Source organism: Ovis aries, chromosome 1 (genome assembly GCF_016772045.2).
Source record: "Ovis aries strain OAR_USU_Benz2616 breed Rambouillet chromosome 1, ARS-UI_Ramb_v3.0, whole genome shotgun sequence".
Lineage (NCBI taxonomy): Eukaryota > Metazoa > Chordata > Mammalia > Artiodactyla > Bovidae > Ovis > Ovis aries.
The window spans coordinates 193,758,846-193,783,702 of record NC_056054.1 but is presented as its reverse complement, the minus strand read 5'-3'; the positions used below and the strand labels follow the sequence as shown (position 1 = coordinate 193,783,702).

The 24,857-nt window shown below is 46.1% G+C and overlaps 1 protein-coding gene across 10 annotated transcripts in view; it reads right to left on the bottom strand.

Annotated features, from left to right (window-relative positions):
- Positions 1-24,857, bottom strand: part of TMEM44 (transmembrane protein 44) — a 55,521-nt gene that overhangs the window by 9,540 nt on the left and 21,124 nt on the right. For 3 of the 10 annotated variants that reach the window (XR_009597973.1, XR_009597974.1, XR_009597976.1), the window contains 2 exons: positions 18,171-18,329; positions 2,747-6,039 (listed from right to left, as the gene is read on the bottom strand). Coding sequence is in view for 3 of the 10 variants with exons in the window: in XM_015092493.4 (XP_014947979.3) it covers positions 3,353-3,463; positions 6,007-6,039; positions 18,171-18,329 (303 nt within the window). In the remaining 7 variants the exon portion in view is untranslated. Of the gene's footprint in view, positions 1-1,590; positions 6,040-18,170; positions 18,330-24,857 lie in introns of those variants that run through there. The other 7 variants (XR_003585718.3, XR_003585728.3, XR_009597977.1 and 4 more) reach the window with 5 other exon arrangements.

The following is a 24,857-nucleotide window of genomic DNA, read 5'->3' as shown; positions in this document are numbered from 1 at the left end:
AACTTGTAGAGGCCACTTGCTGCCCCACTAAGGCAGTGTGGAGGGTGAGAATGGGGCGAGCGCCCCTGACCCAGGATAGGGACTTAGCCCTGCTGCAATCACATAAGAAAAGCTTTTCTTTTTCTTAATGATTGATACAGAGTTGTTTTTCTGTCACTGTGGAAAATATTATTCATATCTCATACTTAAGACTTTTCAGTATTGGAAGGAAACTGCAGACATTTTTAATGTCATATGCTGTGATCTCTTATTACAGCAAAACTTGGGACTCCTCATAAGGGGGATTTTATCGTAAACGGATAGTAAAATCCAAACAGAGAGAAGTGCACATTATATAATGAAACCTATTCTTAAAGTGCATCTAAAATTTCTCTTGATAGTGCCTCTTTCTTGAGAGTTTACGAGCATGTTAGTCTTCTGTAGGAAAGAATCACTGGCATGTTCATAAAAGGGAAAAAGGCACAGAGATTCGCCCTTTCATTTTACAGACGAGGAGACTGTAACCAGAAAGGGAAATGACTTGACAAGGATCTCACTGAAGCAGACCTAAGAACTGGAGCCCAGCCATGCTTCTTGCCTCTCCTGGCTCTGGGGGAGCTCATACCCCATTGTAACAATAACATGTGATACATCTCTTCATCATACTGAAGTACTGGGGGAGATAAGGGGATTGGTTCTTCAGGGTCTAGACAGATTTTAAGAAAATTTTACTGATACAGTTCTCCCTAAATCACAGATTTCTTTCTTGGGAGGTTAAAATGGGTGAATTTTTTTTTTTTTTTTTTTTTTTAGTAGCTTAAGCAGGGGTCGGATAACCACCACTTAATCACTTATTGGAGTTGTTGTCAGGCTCTTCACGCCTCTGAAGTTTCTTCCATCTGACGGTGTGATTCTTTGGTTACCAGCTGGCTTTCCGGACATATGTGGCCAGGAATTATAGGGAGGAAGGAAACTAATCCTTCTTCAATGTCTACTTTGAGTCACCTAGTGTTAGTAGTGTTATGCATTCCATATATATTACTTACTCTTCACAACATGCTTTCTAGATAGCTGTTATTCTCAGTCTACCCCAAGAGTTCACCAAGTTTAAGTAACAGGCTCCAAGCCATGCAGATAATAGGCAGCACAACTACTATTACACCATCTCTTATGCTCAGATGAATGGGCAGGAGAGGAGGATTACACAATTGGCTCCCAGCTTCTCCCTAGTGTAGGTAACCTCGTTGCACTGCTATGTGTAACTCTTCAGGGCAATTAACTCCCATTATCATCCTGGTCTGACTGACAGTTAGGGATGGCGTTGCAACAGAGGCCCAGGGCAAGAATCCTCTTACTAGGAGGAAGGCATTTTGTCTGGCACTTCTTCACAAAGGCTCCAGAGTTACAGAGCTTCGAATAACAGGCAGGTTCTCATTAAACAATGAGGCCAAGCTTTGCTTCCAAAATTCTCAGTTTAAAGGTTCATTCTGGATGAAGAGACTTGAGAGTCTGTTTTGAGACAAGCTCGGACAATGATAATAAGAAATGGTTTGTGAAGAAAGAGGCTGGGACAATGGGATCTAAAGAGATGGTCAACATCTACAGCTGAAGCAATTTGTGCTGGTCAAAGCCAGCAAGATCACTTGATGTTCTTGAATGAATGGACATTCCAATCAGGATCCAACCAATTTCTGGGTCCAAGCCAGTCTCCCCTTGGAGGGAGGGCAAACTCCAAGGATGTCATCCTAATCCCATGCCTTTTACCTTTCCAAAGATAAACGCTTTTTCTTCCCTGCTGTCACCAATCAGATTAAACACACTCCCCAAGTTGGTACTCTATCCATGACTGTACATTTCTGCTTCCTGAAAAGTTGTGGCTGTAGGGATGTAAAACTGACCAATCAGCTGTGATTGATCTGAGGCATGCCAGTCAGCTTCCTATTCTACCTTCCAGTAGCTACCAGTCAGCTATAGAATTAAGTACCAACTCCCAGTTCCTCTCTAGCCTCTTCACCCTCTCTCTACTTCCATTCTGGCTACATCAGAGTCTTCTTTCCTTGGCTACATTCTCCCCTTCTCTGTTTCCAATTTTCTGTGTGGTTTCATCTTCTGGAATGTTCTCCTAAGCCCCCACCTCTGCCCCCAACTCAAAGTTTCATCTTCCATCAACGTACAGCTTCAGTGATTAAGATCACAAAGTAAAACCAACTTTAGCAAACTCCGTTATAAGACAACCAGGGTGCAAAGCAACTGGATAAATAGGGTGGCTTTAGGTTCACTTCTAGTTCACAGGTCACATAGGGAATTGATTAGAATCTCTGCAGAGACCTGTGGAACCGAACTGTTTCCCAGAGGCACCCCCTCTTTCATGCTGGTGGGACTTGCACTACCCTTTAGGAGCGGCTGGGCAGCTGCAGCTGAATCACACAGGCTGCCAGGGGCCAGCCAAGAGCAGAGCTGCGTTTCTTGGCATTTCTCCCAGATCCCCTCGTGGCTGACTTTGGAGGCTGTGCTGGGATTCAGATGTATCCCTGAGCTCCATGGTGAAATACCGTAGTTCTCTCAGTCAGGATTTATTCATTCTAGTGTTCCTCCCACCTTAGCTCCAAAATAAACCTGCAAGGGGATCTCAGTGCTTGAATTTAACACCTCCAGCCATGCCTCTATCCTTTGCATGCTTTCAGCTACCTTCTAAAGCAGACAGTCCCCTTCACCTGCAGACCTTGCTCCAGCACACACTTTGCCACACTGGAGCAAGTCCTCATACCTAGAGCAATTTGCTTTGCTTGCCTTTGCAATACCAGTGATCTTGTAAACACTTGGTTGATCAAACAGTCCTCTCTCAACTTTCAGCAGAAAACTCTACTGGGTTACTGGAAGGCAGTAGCCAGGTCCCATCAGAACTTGTCATTGTGTCCTAGACACCCAGAATGTGGACCCACCGCTCGCTAGGCTTAGCCAAGTCTTGCATAATGGGGCTTTGCTGAGATCCAAACGTATTAGCTGCTTGTTAGATGAACTCATTCACAGCAGATATTCAGAGTATGGTTGACTCCAAAGGGAAATGGAAAAGAGGGCCCAAAGTCCTTTAGATTATATATCAAAGCACGAGTGGTTTGTGACAAACTGCAAATCTTTAGAACAAACTTTGGGCATGTTCAAGTCTGTCCACTGGGCCCAAAGTCTTAGCTCCATTCTGAGCTGTGGTGCAGACCAGCCAAGCTCCATGACAGCTTCTGGTTCCTCACTTTTATGGGCAGCCTCGGCAGAAGCTTAATTCCTACCAAGGCTGTCCCTGCAGGTTGATCCCTGCTCAGTTCCTGACAAATGCTTGACCTTGGGCTCTGAGCTGCTGAGTTGGCTCCAGAAAGTGTTACTCATCAGAGGGCAAGTCCACTGGCTTCACAGACCACCTGTGTGCCTGTGATCTGAGTGTCTCCATGCTGTCTTTGTTCCCTCCAAGGTTTACATCTTCAGGATCCCACTGTGGAAAGAAGACACAAGAGGTACCTTGGTGGACGAGACCCGTCCTATCTCTTACAGTTCCCCCAACAACAGCTCCAGTCCTGGTTCTCAAGGCCCAGGCACAGACAAGAACAAACAGATAAGGACAGGTTAACCAGGCCTGTGATTAACAGGGCAAGTATAACTCTAAATCAAGGAATTAATGGACAGCTACCCTGAATAGATAGCCCTACTTCCCCTCCCGTTCTCTGTTCCCCCTGCCTTCACCAAGTCCTTCTCCAGTGAGCCTGAGGCATGTTCCCTTTATCCAGAGAATTTCTATCTCTATGCGAGACTCATTCCCAGAAAAGACCAGGAAAACTCAACCTATTCTTTATGGCCTGGGTAAGTTTCTCCTCCTCCTAGAAGCCTACCACGACACCCACTGAGCTCTTACCCTCTTCTCTGTACTGCTTGTATCACTGGTTTGCGGCTGATCATGGGAGGTCCTGCCCCTTGCCTGAGTGTCTGCCTTGTCCTCAGGTAGATAACAGAGCCCCTTAAGAGTAGGGCACTAGTCTACCCTTGCCCCCCGCCCCCCATATGGTGCTTCTTCTGAACTTGAGGTCAGCTAACTCATCAAAAACAAACACTTAAAACCTAATCCAGAGTGGTGGTCAGTGCCAGGGAATATTTAATCACTGACTCAGACAAGTATGGGAAACCGAAATTTGCAGGAGTAGGGGTAAAAGGTTAAAAAAAAAAAAAAGGTGAGCACACAGGTACTGATGATGCGGTACCAAAGTCTTCCTATTGTTCTAATAGGATGGATAAGAGAGAAAGCTCTGTATGCGGGCCAAAAGCAAGGGAATCCTTACTGATTCCAGCCACAGAGGTATGTGGGGGTCAGGCTCAATTCTCTTCTGTGGGTCTTAATTTCTCCTTGTGTGAACTGGGAGTCTGAATCAGGAACTAGATAACATGAGCTCTCATTTCTGAGTTTCTATGACTGGTGATTCTGAGTCACAAGGCTGCATTTGAGGTATCAAAAGACCCAGGAAACAATAAGCAAAGGCCATGTAGGATGTGTCAGCCCAGGCTAGACAATCTATTTGGGCAAGAAAATAGAGCTAGGCGTAGATGTGCACTCAAGAAAAATGCTCCTCCAGCTGCTCAAACATGAATCAAACAATCCAGTCCTTAGAAGGTCAGGACAAGGTCCTCAAGGCTCCCTGAGTCACTTGACAGACAATGCCTGCAGCCTGCCAGTTATAAAACACAAATTGTAGCTCTGAACAGAAAGAGTCCAATTTAATTCGTGATTTACTGATAATAACTGAATTGATTCTACTACTTGGTCATGAGAAATAGCATTGCGTTAAAATGACCACCTCATCTCCCAGTCACCCTGCTGGTGAGGGCCCGAGCTGATCTGCTTGGGGCAGCTCAGCCCCTCGTCCATGTCTGGGGCTGTGTCAGGCCCTTCTGGTGCCGGTTTCTCATCTACCTGTGGTTGCAGACTTGGGGGTATACCTCTAAGCAAATCCCTTCCAGACATTATCAGAAATGTCAAGTAAAAGAGTTCCCTGGCCCCTCAGCCTCCAAGGCCCAGTTGCCTAGCAGTGGAAGCAGGGGCCTGGTCCGTTCTCTGAGACTGGACAGTGCGTTTCTGGGTGAATTCTATTTTCAAGCGGAGACCCAAGTGCTAGATCTGGTTTTGGACCAGCCTCACCAGGAGGGCCCAGGGTGCTTATCAAAAAGGCTCCCTTGACCCCATCTGTAGCTTGGGATCTAAGGCTTGGCATTTGAACAAGCTCCTAGGGTGATTCTTAGCCACCCTGATGTATCAGAACCACTGCTCCAGCTTCTAAAATGTCTTCTTAAGAGTTATCCTTGCTACTCCTGACCAGTTCAGCTGCCAGGAAACAGAAACTCTGATGAGGCACTCTTTAAACTGGGTTAAAACCTTCAAAAATGTTTTAAATCTCTTCCTTCTGAATTCCCCAAATAATGTGTTTTTAAATGTCATTTTAAGTAATAAAAACATCGCTGGAATCCAGGCATGCAGAGAATTTGAGCAGAAGATAATCTACTCTCTGGTCATAAAAACAAAAAAAGTCCTGGGAGGTGACAGGCACAGGTGGCTGTCATGAATCATGTGCTCATTTGTCACTTGGAGTTGAGGATGGCAGGGAGACAGGAGCCAGCTGGCCAAGGTCTCCAAGTGACAACATGGGGGAATGTTGATCTATGCTCTCTCAGTCACTCCCAGCACCATTGCCACTAGGGAGCTGCTGGGCTTCCTCCTGTTCAGAGACTTTTGTTCCAAGCACATTTCTTCCTTGGGTCATGCATCTTCTCTGAATCCCCACTAGATGGTTTGGACAAAGCAGAAAGAACTCTGAACTGAAAGAGCCTGGAAAGAACCTCAACTTTCAGACTCTCCTCTTATTTTCAGATTTTTTTCCCCTAGAGGAATTTGGCAGGGGCCCAGCCATCTAAGAGGGGCTCACAAAAACAGGAACTGAAATCAAGCCACAGGAAGTCCCTTCTGGAGTAAAGAGAGAGCACAATTGTCCATACCTGCTCCAAGATTAGGGCTTCCCAATACTTCTGCTGCAGAATAAAAAGAGATAAAGAAAAAAAGTGTTGAATAGAGTTTGCCACCATCACGGAGCAGAGCAGAGATCAGCGCCAGCCCATCAGCTCCTTGAGCCAGAAGCCTGGCCCTGCATTGGGCTGGAGGCAAAGGAACAGCTGACTTCAGCAAGCAAGAAGGCAGCAGCTACTAGCGGCTCCAATTTAGTTAAATGGTCACCAGGATAATTGTGATAATTATGAAGGGCTTGAAAAAGATTATCATCTATACAGATTTTAAATTACTATTATTAGGATTTATTATTATTAGACATAACAATGAAGATTCCATTTATTAACCACATGGCTGAGATGAGTCAACTCGAAACCATAAAACTAAGAAAAAGAGATGCAAATAAAATCTTCACTTTGAAACTCCAGGGTATTTGCTACCACCCAAGATTCATTTTTAATCAGCCTTTACTGTACAGTTGGTTCCACCCCAAACCTCAAATATATCTGATTCAGGTTCTTAAAGGGTAACTTTGCCATCTGCTCTCATTCCTCTGGCACCTCCTGCAGTGCCCGGGACATGTGTGTTTGTGTGTGTGTGTGTGTGTGTGTGTGTGTGTGTGTAGCTGTGTTATCTGAATTAAGATTATAAAAACTTTATTGAACCCCTCTATTTGTCTGCTGATAACTGCTAGCCCAGAGATGGGGCTCAGCTATGTGTGTGGGGGGGTGGGGGGTTGCGGGTGGAGTTCCACTCTGGGCCAGAGGTGGAGGAAGGGGCGGAGCAGGCAGAGAGGTGGCCCAGGCTGTGCTGGCAGAGCTCTGCCTCAAGCTCACACCCAGGGCACCTGGTAGGCCCGGGGCAAAGGGCAGAGACCCCATCTTGACTCTGAGGAGGGCAGAGAAGGGGCACCAAAGCTGGGTTCTTGGTCTGTGCCCCCACACAAGCTCCCTGTCCCTCCCTGGGCAGGATGTGGTGGCCCCAGCAGGAGAGAGGGCAGAATATGGGGTGGGTGAGGCAAAAGGAAGCCTGACAGTCTTCTCCCCAGTTCCTCCCTCTTCTCCCGCCTTCCCATCCTCCCCCATGAAGCCCTTCCCGTTTTTTGCAGGAGGACAGAATGTACTTCAAAAACTTGAGTCACCGCTGACTTCAGCTGTGCCACGCCTTTTTCTTTTGAACAACTCTTTAATTATAAGATTTTCAATCATACACAAAAGTAAAACAATAACACCCATGGACACACCCTCCTTCATTTGTTCTAGCTCCCCCAAGCTTTCATTGGCTTAAGTATTTTAAAGTAAATAATGTCATCTGTAAATACTTCAGTATTATCTTATAGATAAGGACTTTAAAAAAATCCTAAGCACAATGCCATTATTACACCTAACAAAGTTGTTATAATTCCACAGCATTGATTTTTTAATGACATCCTACTGGAGGGAACATAAACTGAAAAAAAAAAAAGATTAATTGGAGAAGATACGAAATTACTAAAAATGATGGTTCCTCATACAGTGCAAAGGACGGAAATGTTGATGACAACATAGGGATTGAAAAAGTTACATAACTTCTGCAAACGTAATGGAAATAAAACGAGAGGTGAAAGAAAGAATGGTAACCTTCATCTTTCTTTAGAAAATACACATGTTCATGTAAAGTATAATTGGTGATGTGTGATTGCCACAGTGAGTTTTGTAGTTTGTTTTAAAAAAATTACTAAATTCAGTGTGATATACTGGATTATATTCTGGAACAGAATAAGCATTTTAATGGAAAAACTGGTGTAATTCAAATAAAGTCTGTACTTTAGGTAACAGTAATGTACTACCGGAATAATGTTAATTTCTCAGTTCTGACACATGCAGCATGGTGCTGCAATGTGTTAATCTTAGGAGGAATTGAGTGAAGGTAAATAAGAACGCTCTGCACTACCTTTGTAACTTTTCTGTAAATCTAAAATTATTCCCAAAGAAAAAGTGTATTTAAAGACAAGCAAACAAGTAAGCAAACAAATAAAGAAGCTGGAGTCCTAACCAGGTTTGAAATGAAACCCTGAAACCGCCTTTCCAAAATCTTCAGCAACCTAAAATTTCAGAAGAGTGCCCTCTAGTGGAAGTAGTAGATGAGACTGTCCCTAAGAAATATGATTAATCCAAATCTTTGTAACTGAGGTCTCTCTCCACCCCTTAGGAAAAAAAGCGAAAATAACTAACATTTTTGTAGTCTTTTCCCTGTTTCAGGAGCAACATTTGTTCATTTTTGTATAGAAACTTTTTAAACAACCAAACTGAAGACTGCATGTAATTCTATCCCTGAAAGAGAGCCTTTATGATTTAATGAAGGAACAGCCCTCTGAAACACACACGCAAAAATCAAATTATGCAAATTGCTTTTCTCTCTTAACACAGAATAAGCATTTCTATACACCCTTAAATTGTCTTTAGGACCACAATTCCATCACTTTCGTGAACCACAGCACACAGTATTTCAATTCACCTCATTGCTAAAAGTACACTTTTGGTGTTCTGAAACCTGCCCCCAAGTCATGCGCTAACTTCTTTGTTCCTGAAGACTCTGAGGCGTATCTCTGCCACTGAGGAGAGTCACTTTCCAGACTGGCAGCTGAATGGGCCCCCAGAGGCCATCTGTACAACACCCTCCTTATATTTAGGGAGAAGAGACCTCCCCAGGACTCGGGTGGTGAGATGCTGCTGGGCTCAGGACCCGTTATAAAGGCTTTTTTTGTTTTTCTGAACATAAAGTTTTGAGACTGGCCAGATACACACCAGCTACAGTTCAGTCTTAGATTTCATTAAGTAGATTTCCTTTTTTATTTTCCTTGCACCTCTGAGGCATTTAAACCTTCCACCGTGCACTTCAGTATCTCATCCTTCCTATTTTTTTTAGTTAATTAAGCAGTTCTGTAGCACTTAACTTGGGATCAAACATGGTTTCCGCTCTCATACATTCTTTCCCTATCTCTACCAGCTCTCTACCTCTCTGCCTTATGGTTATACAGCGGAGTGACAAACAGACTCAAGGGATTAGCTCTGGTAGATAGAGTGTCTGAAGAACTATGGATGGAGGTTCGTGACACTGTGGAGTGATCAAGACCACCTCCAAGAAAAAGAAATGCAAAAAGGCAAAAATGGCTGCCTGAGGAGGCCTTACAAACACCTGAGAAAAGAAGAGAAACGAAAGGTAAAGGAGAAAAGGAAAATTATACCCATTTGAATGCAGAGTTCCAACGAATAGCAAGGAGAGATAAGAAAGCCTTCCTTGGTGATCAATGCAAAGAAATAGAGGAAAACAATAGAATGGGAAAAATTAGAGATCTCTTCAAGAAAACTAGAGACACCAAGGGAACATTTCATGCAAAGATGGGCACAATAAAGGACAGATATGGTATGGACCTAACAGAAGCAGAAGATATTAAGAAGAGGTGGCAAGAATACACAGAAGAACTGTATAAAAAAGATCTTCATGACCCAGATAATCACGATGGTGTGATCACTCACCTAGAGTCAGACATCCTGGAATGCAATGTCAAGTGGGTCTTAGGAAGCATCACTACGAACAAAGCTGGTGAGGTGATGGAATTCCAGTTGAGCTATTTCAAATCCTAAAAGATGATGCTGTGAAAGTGCTGCACTTAATATGCCAGCAAATTGGGAAAACTCAGCAGTGGCCACAGGACTGAAAAAGGTCAATTTTCATTTCAATCCCAAAGAAAGGCAGTGTCAAAGAATGCTCAAACTACTGCCCAATTGCACTCATCTCACGCACTAGCAAAGTAATGCTCAAATTTCTCCAGGTCAGGCTTCAACAGTACATGAACCATGAACTTCCACATGTTCAAGCTGGATTTAGAAAAGGCAGAGAAACCAGAGATCAAATTGACAACATCTGTTAGATCATCAAAAAAGCAACAGAGTTCCAGAAAAACATCTACTTCTGTTTTACTGACTATGTCAAAGCCTTTGACTGCGTGGATCACAACAAACTGTAGAAAATTCTTCAAGAGATGGGAAGACCAGACCACCTGACCTGCCTCCTGAGAAATCTGTATGCAGATCAGGAAGCAACATTTAGAACTGGACATGGAACAACAAATGGGTTCCAAATTAGGGAAGGAGTATGTCAAGGCTGTGTATTGTCACCCTGCTTATGTAACTTATATGCAGAGTACATAATGAGAAACGCTGGGCTGGATGAAGGTCAAGCTGGAATCAAGATTGCCGGGAGAAATATCAATAACCTCAGATATACAGATGACACCACCCTTATGGCAGAAAGCAAAGAAGAACAAAAGAGCCTCTTGATGAAGGAGAGTGAAAAAGTTGGCTTAAAACTCAACATTCAGAAAACTAAGATCATGGCATCTGGTCCCATCACTTCATGGAAAATAGATGGGGAAACAGTGGAAACAGTGACAGACTTTATTCTGGGGGGTTCCAAAATCACTGCAGGTGGTGACTTCAGCCATGAAATTAAGACACTTGCTCCTTGGAAGAAAAGCTATGACCAACCTAGACAGCATATTAAAAAGCAGACACATTACTTTGTCAACAAAGATCCGTCTAGTCAAAGCTATGGTTTTTCCAGTGGTCATGCATGGATGTGAGAGTTGGACTATAAAGAAAGCTGAGCGCAGAAGAATTGATGCTTTTAAACTGTGGTGTTGGAGAAGACTCTTGAGAGTCCCTTGGACTGCAAGAAGATCCAACCAGTCCATCCATCCTAAAGGAAATCAGTCCTGAATATTCATTGGAAGGACTGATATTGAAGCTGAAACTCTAATATTTTGGCCACCTCATGAGAAGAACTGACTCACTGGAAAAGACTCTGATACTGGGAAAGATTGAAGGCAGGAGGAGAAGGGGACAACAGAGGATGAGATGGTTGGATGGCATCACCGACTCAATGGACAGGAGTTTGAGCAAGCTCTGGGGGTTGGTGATGGACAGGGAAGCCTGGCGTTGCAAAGAGTCAGACATGACTGAGCGACTGAACTGACCAGCTCAAACTTTTTACTCGGCTCTTCCTTCATGGTCTGTAGTGAGTAAAATGGGATGTGAGATAGCAAAATGGGTCACAAGCCATGGAGTGCTATGTGCAAGGCCCCTGGTGACCTGGACCAGTGAAGGAGGAGTTCTGACCCACGGAGGGCTGGTTTCCTTAATAAAGATGACAGTTTCAATGCAGGGACATGCCAAGGTTGGCATAAAGGGTCGAGATGGAGAAGCCATATGTATCACAACGGTGGGCAGCAGGGGTTGGGAAAAGGGCCCTTTCTACTCCAGTCACAGGGATTTACAAATACTGTATTTAAGCCAAACTCTAGGACCACCAGGCAACCTTGGCCCTGGCAACCTTGGTTCCTATTCCTGATTCTTTAAAATATTTTTTTTACCCTTTAAAATATGAGAAATAGCTGACATATAACATTGTATATTTGTGGGGGTTTTGGAAGAAATTTTGCTATTCATGTGCTGCTCAGAACCAAAGGACTGACTCAGTGTGACTAGCCTCCGCCTGCCTCCCCCAGCCATACACCTTCACACCTAGAGTCACTTGCTAAATGGGGCCTGAAAGATAACCTGGTCCACAGCTGAGTATCTGTGGGAACGGTGCTTTGTCAGCCTCACCAGCTCCCTGAACTCATTATCTTCACTTACAGAGCAAGTTCAGAAAAATGAACAGCACTGCCTGGCGCAGGGACCCAGGGCCAGCGTGGGTGTCCAGCCCACCTGCAGCCTGCTGTCCACCGCACCGCATCTAGAACCATCGACAGGTTTGCAGAGCCCCAGCAGCACCCCCATTTGATCCTCACAATCTCTGTCATGTAGGCAGGGCAGGTCTCCTGATTCCTGTTTACAAAGGGAGAAACTCAAACCCAAGGAGTCCAGTGCAGAAAAGTATGGCCACCAGGCAGGTGAGAGCCTAACAAGTCCCGTCCCTGCTCAGCGCCCTCTCTTCTGCTCAGCCCTGCTGCCCTCGGGGCCCAGTAGAGAGTCTCTCCTCATCCCCAGGGGAACTGGCTGACTCTACACACACTTCCAGACATACCATCTCTCTTGGCTACAGGGCACATAGGAGCACACAGATCTGGGCAGGGCAGATACCACACCCTGAAACTTGATTTCTAGCCTTTGGGGCCTATTGGAATGTTCTGGCCTCTTTCTTCATACTTATATGTATTTTCTTTTGAAACTAGGACTTTTAGAGTTAGTGTATGTGGGTGTGTTAGTCTCTCAGTTGTATTTGACTCTTTGTGAGCCCATGGACTGTAGCCTGCCAGGCTCCTCTGTCCATGGGATTCTCCAGGCAAGAATACTGCAGGGGGTTGTCATGCCCTTCTCCAGAGGATCTTCCCAACCTGGGGGTCGAACCCAGGTCTCCCACACTGCAGCCAGATTCTTTACTGTCTGAGCCACCAGGGATGATGTGTGTGTATTCTTTTTTTTAACTAATTGTTTTTTCCTTAGAAGAATGATGTGGCTTTAAGAAGGACAAATATCAGAGGCCTCTGTCCTGACCTGCGGGTGCTGGAAGCAGGGTCTAGAACAAGCAGTGCTTGTTGTCAAGGTTGTCAAGAGCCTCAGGCACAGAATTAGCAAGACACAGGGGCTGGGACTGGAGCCTCTTCAGACAGCAATCTGATATCTGGTGTTGGCTCTGTACACACACACAGACACACACACACACAGATACACACACACACACACACACAGACACACACACACACTGCGCCAGCTCCAGCCAGTCATTCTCAACATGCAGACTTTCTTTCATTGACAGAAACAGAATTCCTACAGAAATCCGCTGCAGAATTCCTCCGCAGAATTCCTCCAAAGCTTCTTACACCAGGTCGACAGCATTGCTCGGAAGCACAGAAGGGAAAAAAATGACTAAGTGCTCCTTCCTCACCAAGAGCGATTCAGTCCTTTCTTGCATCCCAGAGGCTAGCGGGGGAAAGCCTTTAAAGGCACAAGAGGAGTCTCAACACGAGGGCGACCCTGCACTCATGAAGCAGGGGCTGGCCACTGTCCTGGCAAGTGAGGAGGCTGGCTGCAAAGTCCTGCTCCCTGTGGGCCCAGCCCCCCACCACTGCGGCTGCTGACCCCTCCTCCACAGGTGCGCAGGATGCCCTAGGACAGCTGTGCTAGGAGTTGCGCTACCTCGTGTTTAATGGCCGAGGGAGTGAGTGGGCACCGTCCCTGTGGAATGTGCCCTCTCTTCGGGAGACATGCAGAAATCCAGGCAGCCCACACAAATGACCTCTCCACAGAGTCACGAGTCACACTCATCCGGTGCCCTGACCAGCCCAGCTGGTGCACACTTTTGACCAGCCCAGCTGGTGCACACTTTGAGGATCAGTGAAAATAACCCAGTTCTCCCTTCAGGCAAGTTTCCACATCTTATCTGTCTGATCCCTCCCTTCTCTTGTGTGTTCTGCATCACTGAAATTCCTTATAAATCCCAATGTTTTATCCTGTCTGCTAGACAGGGCCTTGCCTGAGAACAAAGGCAGAGCACAGGTGAGCGGAGGAGTCCTGTGAAGAGTCCTGCCTCCCTCCCTGGGGAGCTCCTGCTGAGGCAGCGGGGTGTAGTGGGTAACGACAGGGCTTCTGAGCCAGACTTCTGAGCCAGGTTCAGATCCCCAGGTCTGTGAATTATAACTGTGATGATGGTGGTGATGTTTTCTTGGGCATGTTACTTAAACTCACTTAATCTCAGTTTTCTCTTCTGGGAAACAAATATTTAAAGGTCTTTGCCTCGGGCTGTTAGAAGGATTATACCAAACAGTGTTTGTGAAGTAGAGAACATACCATGTGTGGCTCATGACACAACCTCAGTCACTGTGAGCAATGGTCTTAAAATGCTTCGTGAGCTGAGTGATGTGGATACAGTGTATGTTGTATTGAGGGGCCATTCTTCTCTCCACCTCCCCCAGTATGGCAGGAAGTGGGTCTTCAAATCCCTCAGTGTGTGCCCCAAAGCCACAAAGCCACCCTCTGAGAGTTAAGTCACAAAACTGTAAAGGCCAAAGCCCACACAGGAGGTAAACACATCACCTTAGCTGGGAGTGCGCAAATGCTCCTTTCTGTACGGGAGGCGGAAGCCCAGCTGGTTGGCAATAGACAAAGGCAATAAGAGGAGGTCAAGGCAGTGGATGCCCACTGTGGCCAGAGAGTAGAGACAGATGCCCCGGGTGCTGCAGCCCAGCATTACAAAACATTTGAACTGTGCAATGCCGGGAGCAAGAGAGGCTGCAAACCAGAGGAAGTGGTGACCTGGGGCCCAGCATCTGACCGCAGGCCTCAGTCCCTTTGGTGTGTGGTCTGGAAGAGCAAGGTCACAGTCAGGCTGTGGCCAATCTACCAAGGGCCCCCACCCGGTGAGGTGGGGCAGGCCGGCTCACCTGTCCTCAGAAGGTTTGCTTTCAAATCCCGCCCCCCTCAGAACATGCTTGCTGAACGAGTGAGTGACGGAACAGGTGGGCGAATGTGGCATCACACTCATCAAGTAAAACACCCTCTTGCTCCCCTTCACCATCAAGGATCCAGGATCTTCAAGAAATACTGCTCTGAAAAGCCAAGGAGACCACCCTGTCCCACCACGCTGAGCTGCTGCTGTTTGATTGAAAGGCTTACAGCTTAATTTTCATCATTACACCTTCCAAATTTGGAAAACTCAGCAGCGGCCACAGGACTGGGAAAGGTCTGTTTTCATTCCAATCCCAAAGAAAGGCAATGCCAAAGAATGCACAAACTATCACACAATTGCACTCATCTCACACGCTAGCAAAGTAATGCTCAAAATTCTCCAAGCCAGGCTTCAACAGTACATGAACCGTGAACTTCCAGATGTTCAAGCTGGATTTAGAAAAGGCAGAGGAAACAGAGATCAAATTGACAACATCTGTTGGATCATCAAAAAAGCAAGAGAGTTCCAAAAAAACATCTACTTCTGTTTTACTGACTATGCCAAAGCCTTTGACTGTGTGGGTCACAACAAACTGTGGAAAATTCTTCAAGAGATGGGAGACCAGACCACCTTACCTGTCTCCTGAGAAATCTGTATGCAGGTCAAGAAGCAGCTGATAGAACTGGACATGGAACAATAGACTGGTTCCAAATTAGAAAAGGAGTACGTCAAGGCTGTGTATCATTTGTTACTCTGCTTATTTAACGTATTTGCAGAGCACATCATGAGAAACGCTGGGCTGGATGAGGCACAGGCTGGAATCAAGACTGTCGGGAGAAATATCAATAACCTCAGATATGCAGATGACACCACCTTTATGGCAGAAAGCAAAGAAGAACTAAAGAGCCTCTTGATGAAAGTGACAGAGGAGAGTGAAAAAGTTGGCTTAAAACTCAACATTCAGAAAACTAAGATCATGGCATCCGGTCCCATCACTTTATGGCCAATAGATGGGGAAACAGTGGAAACAGTGGCAGACTTTATTTTGGGGGGCTTCAAAATCACTGCATATGGTGACTGCAGCCATGAAATTAAGACACTTGCTCCTTGGAAGAAAAGCTATGACCAACTTAGATAGCATATTAAAAAGCAGAAACATTAAAAAGTAGAAACATTACTTTGTCAACAAAGGTCCATCTAGTCAAACCTACGGTTTTTCCAGTAGTCATGTATGGATGTGAGAGTTGGACTATAAAGAAAGCTAAGCGCTGAAGAATTGATGCTTTTGAACTGCGGTGTTGGAGAAGACTCTCGAGAGTCCCTTGGACTGCAAGGAGATCCAACCAGTCCATTCTAAAGGAGATCAGTCCTGGGTGTTCAAGGACTGATATGGAAGCTGCAACTCCAATACTTTGGCCATCTGATGCGAAGAACTGACTCATTTGAAGAGACCCTTATGCCAGGAAAGAGTGAAGGCAGGACGAGAAGAGGACGACAGAGGATCAGATGGCTGGATGGCATCACTGACTCCATGGACATGAGTTTGAGTAAGCTCCGGGAGTTGGTGATGGACAGGGAGGCCTGCAGTGCTGCAGTCCATGTGGTCGCAAAGAATCGGACACGAGTGAGTGCCCGAACTGAACTGAACATCTTTCAAAATTTCTACAATAAACACATCTTACTTTTAAGAAGAGAGCATACAGATTACCGGAAGACCCAAAGGGTCACACATCTGACAAGCTACCCTGTCCCCTGCTCGCATATTCAGCAGCCTGTCCTGGGAGACTCATAATCCCGTCTGGCCCGCAGTGTCTATGCCTAGTGATCCTCCCAGCTATTCAGCACTCAGGGCTTCGCCATGTGTCGTGTACGGGCATTTCAGGTAATGAAGTAGGAGGACTGCGCTGGGGGAAGGCAGGGGTTCAGGAGGGTGGGGCAGCTGAGCTTCTAAAAATATACTTCTTATTTAACAAGGGCAAACGTACTCATTTCCACTTGCCTCACTTATGAGTGTGATCCCATCCCCTTGGGATTTACGTAGTTAAGCAAATAAAAGTCTAAAAAGAGAGAGAATAGAGGAGAGAACGAAAAGGGCTGGAAAACACAGAAATGGCCCAAAAACAGTCACAGAGACAAACTTCTAAACTTTTCAGGGTCACGGTCCAATCCTGACCTCAGTTAGGGTTTCCACAGAGTGAGAGTGAGTGTGGCTTCCTACCCGCTCCCTCCCTCCTCCACCTCCCCGTCTCACCAACCCCGCTGTCCCTTCCCTCACTGAACACACTCTGTACTCAGGCTTCCCCTCCCCCTGGAGCCTTGGACTCAGCCTGGACTGCTGGCTTCCAGCCGCCAAGCCAGGCACCTTGGGTGTCTTGCCCATTCTGAGATCAAACCCAAGAAACAAACAGCATCGAATGCAGGACTTTGGGATACACAGACCCTGAATGGTCCCTGGTCTGAAATAGAATCTCTCCCTCAAAACTCAAGCTCTCAGGGACCAGCTGTGTTTGTTCCAGGACTGAGAGATAAAGATGAGGGCAGCCCAGGCCTCCAGACCTAAAAGCTAGTGCACAGCCTGGCGGGGGAGGCAGGTCCCTGCAGCCCCCCAGGCCACACGGCACACAACAGAAGGGATGTAAGAGATGTATGCGCTGTGGGCACCCCAGAGAAGGAGGCTCTAATCCCTGGGGGCGGGGGGTGTGAGTAGGTGGCATCTGGGTATGATTCTGACATGTGGAAACTGGGCCAGAGAAGACCCAGGAAGAAAGGCCCAGAACCCTGGGGACGAGGGAGCAGTCCATGGCCAGGGAGGACATGTAGGTCAGGGCAAGGAAGGGCACAAGGCCCAGGCAGGTGTGCACGGCCTGGAGCCCACGCCACAGGATCAGGACTCAACCCCTGAAAATCACAGGCTCTAAGTCTTTCAGATTTCAAGGTTCACCGTGAGTTCAGCAAGTATGGGGGACTGACTCAGGACCTCCGGCTCATTACTTTGCCAAGTAAGGCCACTACGACCAAAACCAAAACCTCAGCACCAACTAACCACTTCCTATTATCATCAAGTCATAAAAAGGTATTTAAACATCAAAAGAGTGGGAGAACCCAACCAACCCAGAACAAAGGTGCCCCCCGCTGACACCACCTGTCCACGATGCTCTCCTTGTTCTCACTGGCTGCAAAGGGAAACTTCCTTCTGACCAGGGCTGGGAGCCACAGCTTGTGGGGCTGAGAGGGACAGGACCACAGACCTGAGAGTTATACCCATTTCTGTATCACAGAATGTGACGTGTCTTCTTCGCAGATCCAAAAACTCACAATGAGGCAAAGCTTATGAAAGTGCCAGGCAGGATGCCCACCAAGGGCCTCCGTGTATCACCACGATAGCACCACAGGGAGCAGCTGGTGCTCCTTTGGGGGAAGAAAGGCTTCCCTGGTCAAATGGGTTTGGGAACCACGGAGCCTCTTTAAAAAGTTTGTCATTCAGCATTTATTTCTCTAAATCGTGACTGTTTCCATTGACTCAGTGTGCAGTGCTTCCCGGACTCATCTGACCACAGAAAGTCCTCCCCAGCACGGATTGTGCAGGAAAGTCCTTGGAAGATGCTTATTCACTATTCAGCAGGCACGAGGTTGGTGTGGAGGAGCGGAGAGATGCAGGTACCAGGGAGGCACGGGCAAGCCCAGGTGAAGGAGGACGCGCACACCCACCAGCAGACCCAGCACGTACCTCGAGGTCCGAGTTGATGGAAGAGACCTGGGAGGAGCTGCTGGAGGACACGCGGGCCTGGATGACCTGAACCGGAGGGTAGGAGGGGGGCTCCTGCAGGGACGTGGCTCCTGTGTCTCTCTGTCCGTCGCCAGGCAGCCTGCTGGCACTGCAGCTCACCTGCAAGGTGTGTGGGGAAGGGCAGGCAGAGACTTAGTTAGCATCTTTATTTTTTGCACTGTCAGGGCGTTCGTGTCCTTCAGGGTTCCAAAGGTAGGAAGGGATGTAGCGTGCGGCGGCCTCCACCATCCTCCCGAAGCCACCGAGCTCCCCCTAGCGGCAGCCAGCCCTCGTTTGTGTGTCCTTCCAAACTTTCTGCGCACACACGAGCAAATGCATGGACATATTCCCCCCATTTCCACTAACAGTAGTACACTCTGTAGCCTCCTATGCATCTTCCTTCCTTTTCCACTTAACAACATGCTTTAGAAATAGTACTGCAGCATATCTGTTTTTGTAGCATTGTATAGGTGTTCACAATCTGTTTAACCAATCCCCTGCTGATGGATGTTTTAGGGTATTCCCAACCTCTTGCTTTTACAATCATTACTGACTGTGGTAAATTATATCTTACATTCACAATTTCAGGATATACAGGATAAATTCTTAGAAGTGGAACTGCTGAGTCAGAGGGTATGCACACTTGTCATTTGGATTGCTCTTGGCAAAAGTAGGGCTTCCCTTGTGGCTCAGTGGTAAAGAATCCTCCTGCAATACGTGAGACCTGGGTTTGATCCATGCGTTGGAAAGATCCCCTGGAGAAGGGAATGGCTACCCACTCCAGTATTCTGGCCTGGGGAATTCCACGGACTGTATAGTTGATGTGGTTGCAGAGTTGGAAATGACTGAGCAACTTTCATTCTTACTTCCACTTGGCAAAAGCGCACTCCATAGAGGCTTAACAAGCACACCTGCCAGCAGCCTATGAGAGTGCCTTGGGAAGGGTTAAGGGAGGAAGAAACTTGTCAGATTATCCAGCTAACTACCATCTATCTATATCTATCTAGCTAGACTTCCCAGGTGGCCCCGCCAATGCAGGAGACATGAGACACAGGCTCGATCCCTGGTTGGGGAAGATCCCCAGGAGGAGGAAACAGCAACCTACTCTAGTATTCCGTCCTGAAGAATCCCATGGACAGAGAAGCCTGGCAGGCTACAGTCCATAGATTCTCAAAGAGTTGGACATGACTGAAGCGACTTAGCAAGCACCCATATCTATCTACCTACCACCTATCTCTCTGTCCACCTCAGAAGAGATCTTCCTCCCACAGGGCACACAAGTTTCCCACAGGGATCCTCGAGGCTATGGGCGGGGGTTTCAGTTCAGTTCAGTCACTCAGTTGTGTCCGAGCTCTTTGCGACCCCATGGACTGTAGCACCAGGCATACTGAGCTGGCATACTGAGTGTAGCACCAGGCTTCCCTGTCCATCACCAACTCCTGGAGTTTACTCAAACTCATGTCCATCGAGTCAGTGATGCCATCCAACCATCTCATCCTCTGTTGTCCCTTTCTCCTCCCGCCTTCCATCTTTCCTGGCATTAGGGTCTCTTCAAATGAGTCAGTTCTTCACATCAGATGGCCAAAGTATTGGAGTTTCAGCTTCAGCATCAGTTCTTCCAGTGAATATTCAGGACTGATTTCCTTCAGGATGGAAATGGTTGGACCTCCTTGCAATCCTCTTCTCAAGAGTCTTTTCCAACACCACAGTTTAAAAGCATCAATTCTTCGGTGCTCAGCTTTCTTTGCAGTCCAACTCTCACATCTATACATGACTGCTGGAAAAACCATAGCTTTGATGGACATTTATTGGCAAAGTAATGTCTCTGCTTTTTAATATACTGTCTAGGTCGGTCATAACTTTTCTCCCAAGGAGTATCTTTTAATTTCATGGCTGAAGTCACCATTTACAGTGATTTTGGAGCCCCCAAAAATAAAGTCTGTCACTGTTTCCCTTGCTTCCCCATCTATTTGCCATGAAGTGATGGGACCAGATGCCAAGGTCCCATAGTTTTCTGAATGTTGAATTTTAAGCCAACTTTTTCACTCTCCTTCATCAAGAGGCTCTTTAGTTCTTCTTTGCTTTCTGCCATAAGGGTGGTGTCATCTGCATATCTGAGATTATTGATATTTCTCCCAGCAATCTTGATTCCAGCTTGAGCTTCATCCAGCCCAGCGTTTCTCATGATGTACTCTGCATATAAGTTAAATAAGCAGGGTGACAATATCCAGCCTTGATGTACTTCTTTTCCGATTTGGAATCAGTCTGTTGTTCCATGTCCAGTTCTAACTGTTGCTTCCTGACCTGCATACAGATTTCTCAGGAGGCAGGTCAGGTGGTCTGGTCTCCCTGCTCTTGAAGAATTTTCCACAGTTTGTTGTGACCCACACAGTCAAAGGCTTTGGCATAGTCAATAAAACAGAAGTAGATTTTTTTCTGGAACTCTCTTGCTTTTTCAATGATCTAACAGATGTTAGCAATTTGATCTCTGTTTCCTCTGCCTTTTCTAAATCCAGCTTGAACATCTGGAAGTTCACGGTTCATGTACTGTTGAAGCCTGGCTTGGAGAATTTTGAGCATTATTTTGCTAGAGTGTGAGATGAGGGCAACTATGTGGTAGTTTGAGCATTCTTTGGCGTTGCGTTTCTCTAGAATTGGAATGAAAATAGACCTTTCCCAGTCCTGTGGCCACTGCTGAATTTTCCAAATTTGCTGGCATACTGAGTGTAGCACTTTCATAGCATCCTCTTTTAGGATTTGAAATAGCTCAACTGCAATTCTATCACCTCCACCAGCTTTGTTTGTAGTGATGCTTCCTAAGACCCACTTGACTTCACATTCCAGATGTCTGGCTCTAGGTGAGTGGTGACACCATCGTGATTATCTGCGTTGTTAAGATCTTTTTTGTATAGGTCTTCTGTGTATTCCTGCCACCTCTTCTTACTATCTTCTGCTTCTGTTAGGTCCATACCATTTCTGTCCTTTATTGAGCCCATCTTTGCATGAAATGTTTCCTTGGTATCTCTAATTTTCTTGAAGAGATCTCTAGTCTTTTCCATTCTATTGTTTTCCTCTATTTCTTTGCATTGATCACTGAGGAAGGCTTTCTTATCTCTCCTTGCTATTCTTTGGAACTCTGCATTCAAATTGGTATGTTTTTCCTTTTCTCCTTTGCTTTTTGCTTCTCTTGTTTTCACAGCTATTTGTAAGTCCTCCTCAGACAACCATTTTGCCTTTTTGCATTTCTTTTTCTTGGGGATGGTCTTGATCACTATCTCCTGTACAATGTCATGAACCTCGGCCCATAGTTCATCAGGCGCTCTATCTATCAGATCTAGTCCCTTAAATCTATTTCTCACTTCCACTGTATAATCATAAGGGATTTGATTTAGATCATACCTGAATGGCCTAATGGTTTTCCCTACTTTCTTCAATTTAAGTCTGAATTTGGCAATAAGGAGTTCATGATCTGAGTCACAGTCAGCTCCTGGGCTTGTTTTTGCTGACTGTATAGAGCGTCTCCATCTTTGGCTGCAAAGAATATAATCAATCTGATTTCTGTATTGACCATCTGGTGATGTCCATGTGTAGAGTCTTCTCTTGTGTTGTTGGAAAAGGGTGTTTGCTATGACCTGTGCGTTCTCTTGGCAAAACTCTATTAGCCTTTTCCCTGCTTCATTCTACAGTCCAAGGCCAAATTTGTCTGTTACTCCAGGTATCTCTGACTTCCTACTTTTGCATTCTAGTCCCTATGATGAAAAGGATATCGTTTTGGGGTGTTAGTTCTAGAAGGTCTTATAGGTCTTCATAGAACCGTTCAACTTCAACTTCCTCAGTGTTACTGGTTGGGGCATAGACTTGGATTACTGTGATACTGAGTGGTTTGCTTTGGAAATGAACAGGTATCATTCCGTCATTTTTGAGATTGCAGCCAAGTACTGCATTTCAGACTCTTTTGTTGACTACGATGGCTACTCCATTTCTTCTAAGTGATTCTTGCCCACAGTAGTAGATATAATGGTCATCTGAGTTAAATTCACACATTCCAGTCCATTTTAGTTCACTGATTCCTAAAATGTTGATGCCATCTCTTGTTTGACCACTTTCAATTTGCCTTGATTCATGGCAACATTTCAGGTTCCCATACAATATTGCTTTTTATAGCATCGGACTTTACTTCCATCACCAGTCACATCCACAACTGGATGTTGTTGTTGCTTTGGCTCCATCCTTTCATTCTTTCTGGAGTTACTTCTCCACTGATTTCCAGTAGCATATTGGGCACCTACCAACTTGGGGTGTTCATCTTTCAGTGTCCTATTATTTTGCCTTTTCATACTCTTCATGGGGTTCTCAAGGCAAGAATACTGAAGTGGTTTGCCACTCCCTTTTCCAGTGGACCTCATTCTGTCAGAACTCTCCACCATGACCCATATATCTTGGGTGGCCCTACATGGCATGGCTCATAGTTTCACTGAGTTAGACAAGGTTGTGGTCCATGTGATCAGACTGGGTAGTTTTCTGTGACTGTGGTTTTCAGTCTGTCTGCCCTCTGATGGAGAAGGATAAGAGGCTTATGGAAGCTTCCTGAGAGACTGACTGAGGGGAAACTGGGTCTTATTCTGATGGGCAGGGACATGCTCAGTAAATCTTTAATCCAATTTTCTGAAGATGGGTGGAGCTGTGTTCCCTTCCTGTTATTTGGTTGGTTTAGTCAGTAAGTCGTGTCCGACTCTAGAGATGCTGTGGACTGTAGCTTGCCAGACTCCTTTGTTCATGGAATTCTACAGGCAAGAATTCTGGAATGGGCTGCCATTTCCTTCTCCAGGGGATCTTCCTGACCCAGGAATCGAACCTGGGTCTCCTGCATTGCAGGCAGATGATTTACCCACTGAGCTACCTGGGGCCAAACTAGAACTGACTCACTTGAAAAGACCCTGATGCTGGGAAAGATTGAAGGTGGGAGGAGAAGGGGATGACAGAGGATGAGATGGTTGGACGGCATCACTGACTCGATGGACATGAGTTTGAGTAAACTCCGGGAGTTGGTGATGGACAGGGAGGCCTGGTGTGCTGCAGTCCATGGGGTCGTAAAGAGTCGGACACGACTGAGCAACCTTCTCTTTCAAACTGCGGTGGAGGTAATGAAGACAATGGCAACCTCCTTCAAAATGCCCCATGCACTCACTGCTATACTCACTGCCCCCAACCCTGCAGCAGGCCCCCGCCGACCCACGCCTCTGCCCGAGACTCCTGGACACTCACAGGCAAGTCTGGGTCAGTCTCTTGTGGGGTCCCTGCTCCTTTCTCCTGGGTCCTGGTGCTCACAAGGTGCTGTTTGTGCCTTCCAATAGTCTGTTTCCCCAGTCCTGTGTAAGTTCTGGCGGCTCTATGCTGGGGTTAATGGCGACCTCCTCCAAGAAGGCTATGCCACACCCAGGTCTGCTGCACCCAGAGCCCCTGCCCCTGAGGCACTCCACTGCTGACTGGTACCTCCACAAGAGACACTCAAACACAGTTCTGTCTCAGTCTCTGTGGGGTCTCTGGGTCCTGGTGCGCACAAAGTCTGTGTGAGCCCTCTATGGGGTTTGATTCTAAACACAATTCCGCCCTTCCTACCATCTTGCTATTTCAAATCCTAAAACATGATGCTGTGAAAGTGCTGCACTCAATATGCCAGCAAATTTGGAAAACTCAGCAGTGGCCACAGGACTGGAAAAGGTCAGTTTTCATTCCAATCCCAAAGAAAGGCAATGCCAAAGAATGCTCAAACTACCGAACAATTGCACTCATCTCACATGATAGCAAAGTAATGCTCAAAATTCTCCAAGCCAGGCTTCAACAGTACATGAACCGTGAACTTCCATATGTTCAAGCTGGATTTAAAAATGGCAGAGGAACCAGAGATCAAATTGCCAACATCCGCTGGATCATCAAAAAAGCAAGAGAGTTCCAAAAAATATCTACTTCTGTTTTATTGACTATGTCAAAGCCTTTGACTGTGTGGGTCACAACAAACTGTGGAAAATTCTTCAAGAGATGGGAGACCAGACCACCTGACCTGCCTCTTGAGAAATCTGTATGCAGGTCAGGAAGCAACATTTAGAACTGGACATGGAACAACAGACTGATTCCAAATCGGAAAAGGAGTACATCAAGGCTGGATATTGTCACCCTGCTTATTTAACTTACATGCAGAGTACATCATGTAAAATGCCAGGCTGGATGAAGCTCAAGCTGGAATCAAGATTGCCGGGAGAAATAACAATAATCTCAGATATGCAGATGACACTACCCTTATGGCAGAAAGCAAAGTAGAACTAAACAGCCTCTTGATGAAAGTGACAGAGGAGAGTTAAAAAGTTGGCTTAAAACTCAACATTCAGAAAACTAAGATCATGGCATCTGGTCCTATCACTTCATGGCAAATAGATAAGGAAACAGTGAGAGACTTTATTTTTTGGGGCTCCAAAATCACTGTAAATGGTGACTGCAGCCATGAAATTAAAAGACACTTGCTCCTTGGAAGGAAAGTTATGACCAACCTAGACAGCATATTAAAAGGCAGACACATTACTTTACCAACAAAGGTCCGCCTAGTCAAGGCTATGGTTTTTCCAGTAGTCATGTATGGATGTGAGAATTGGA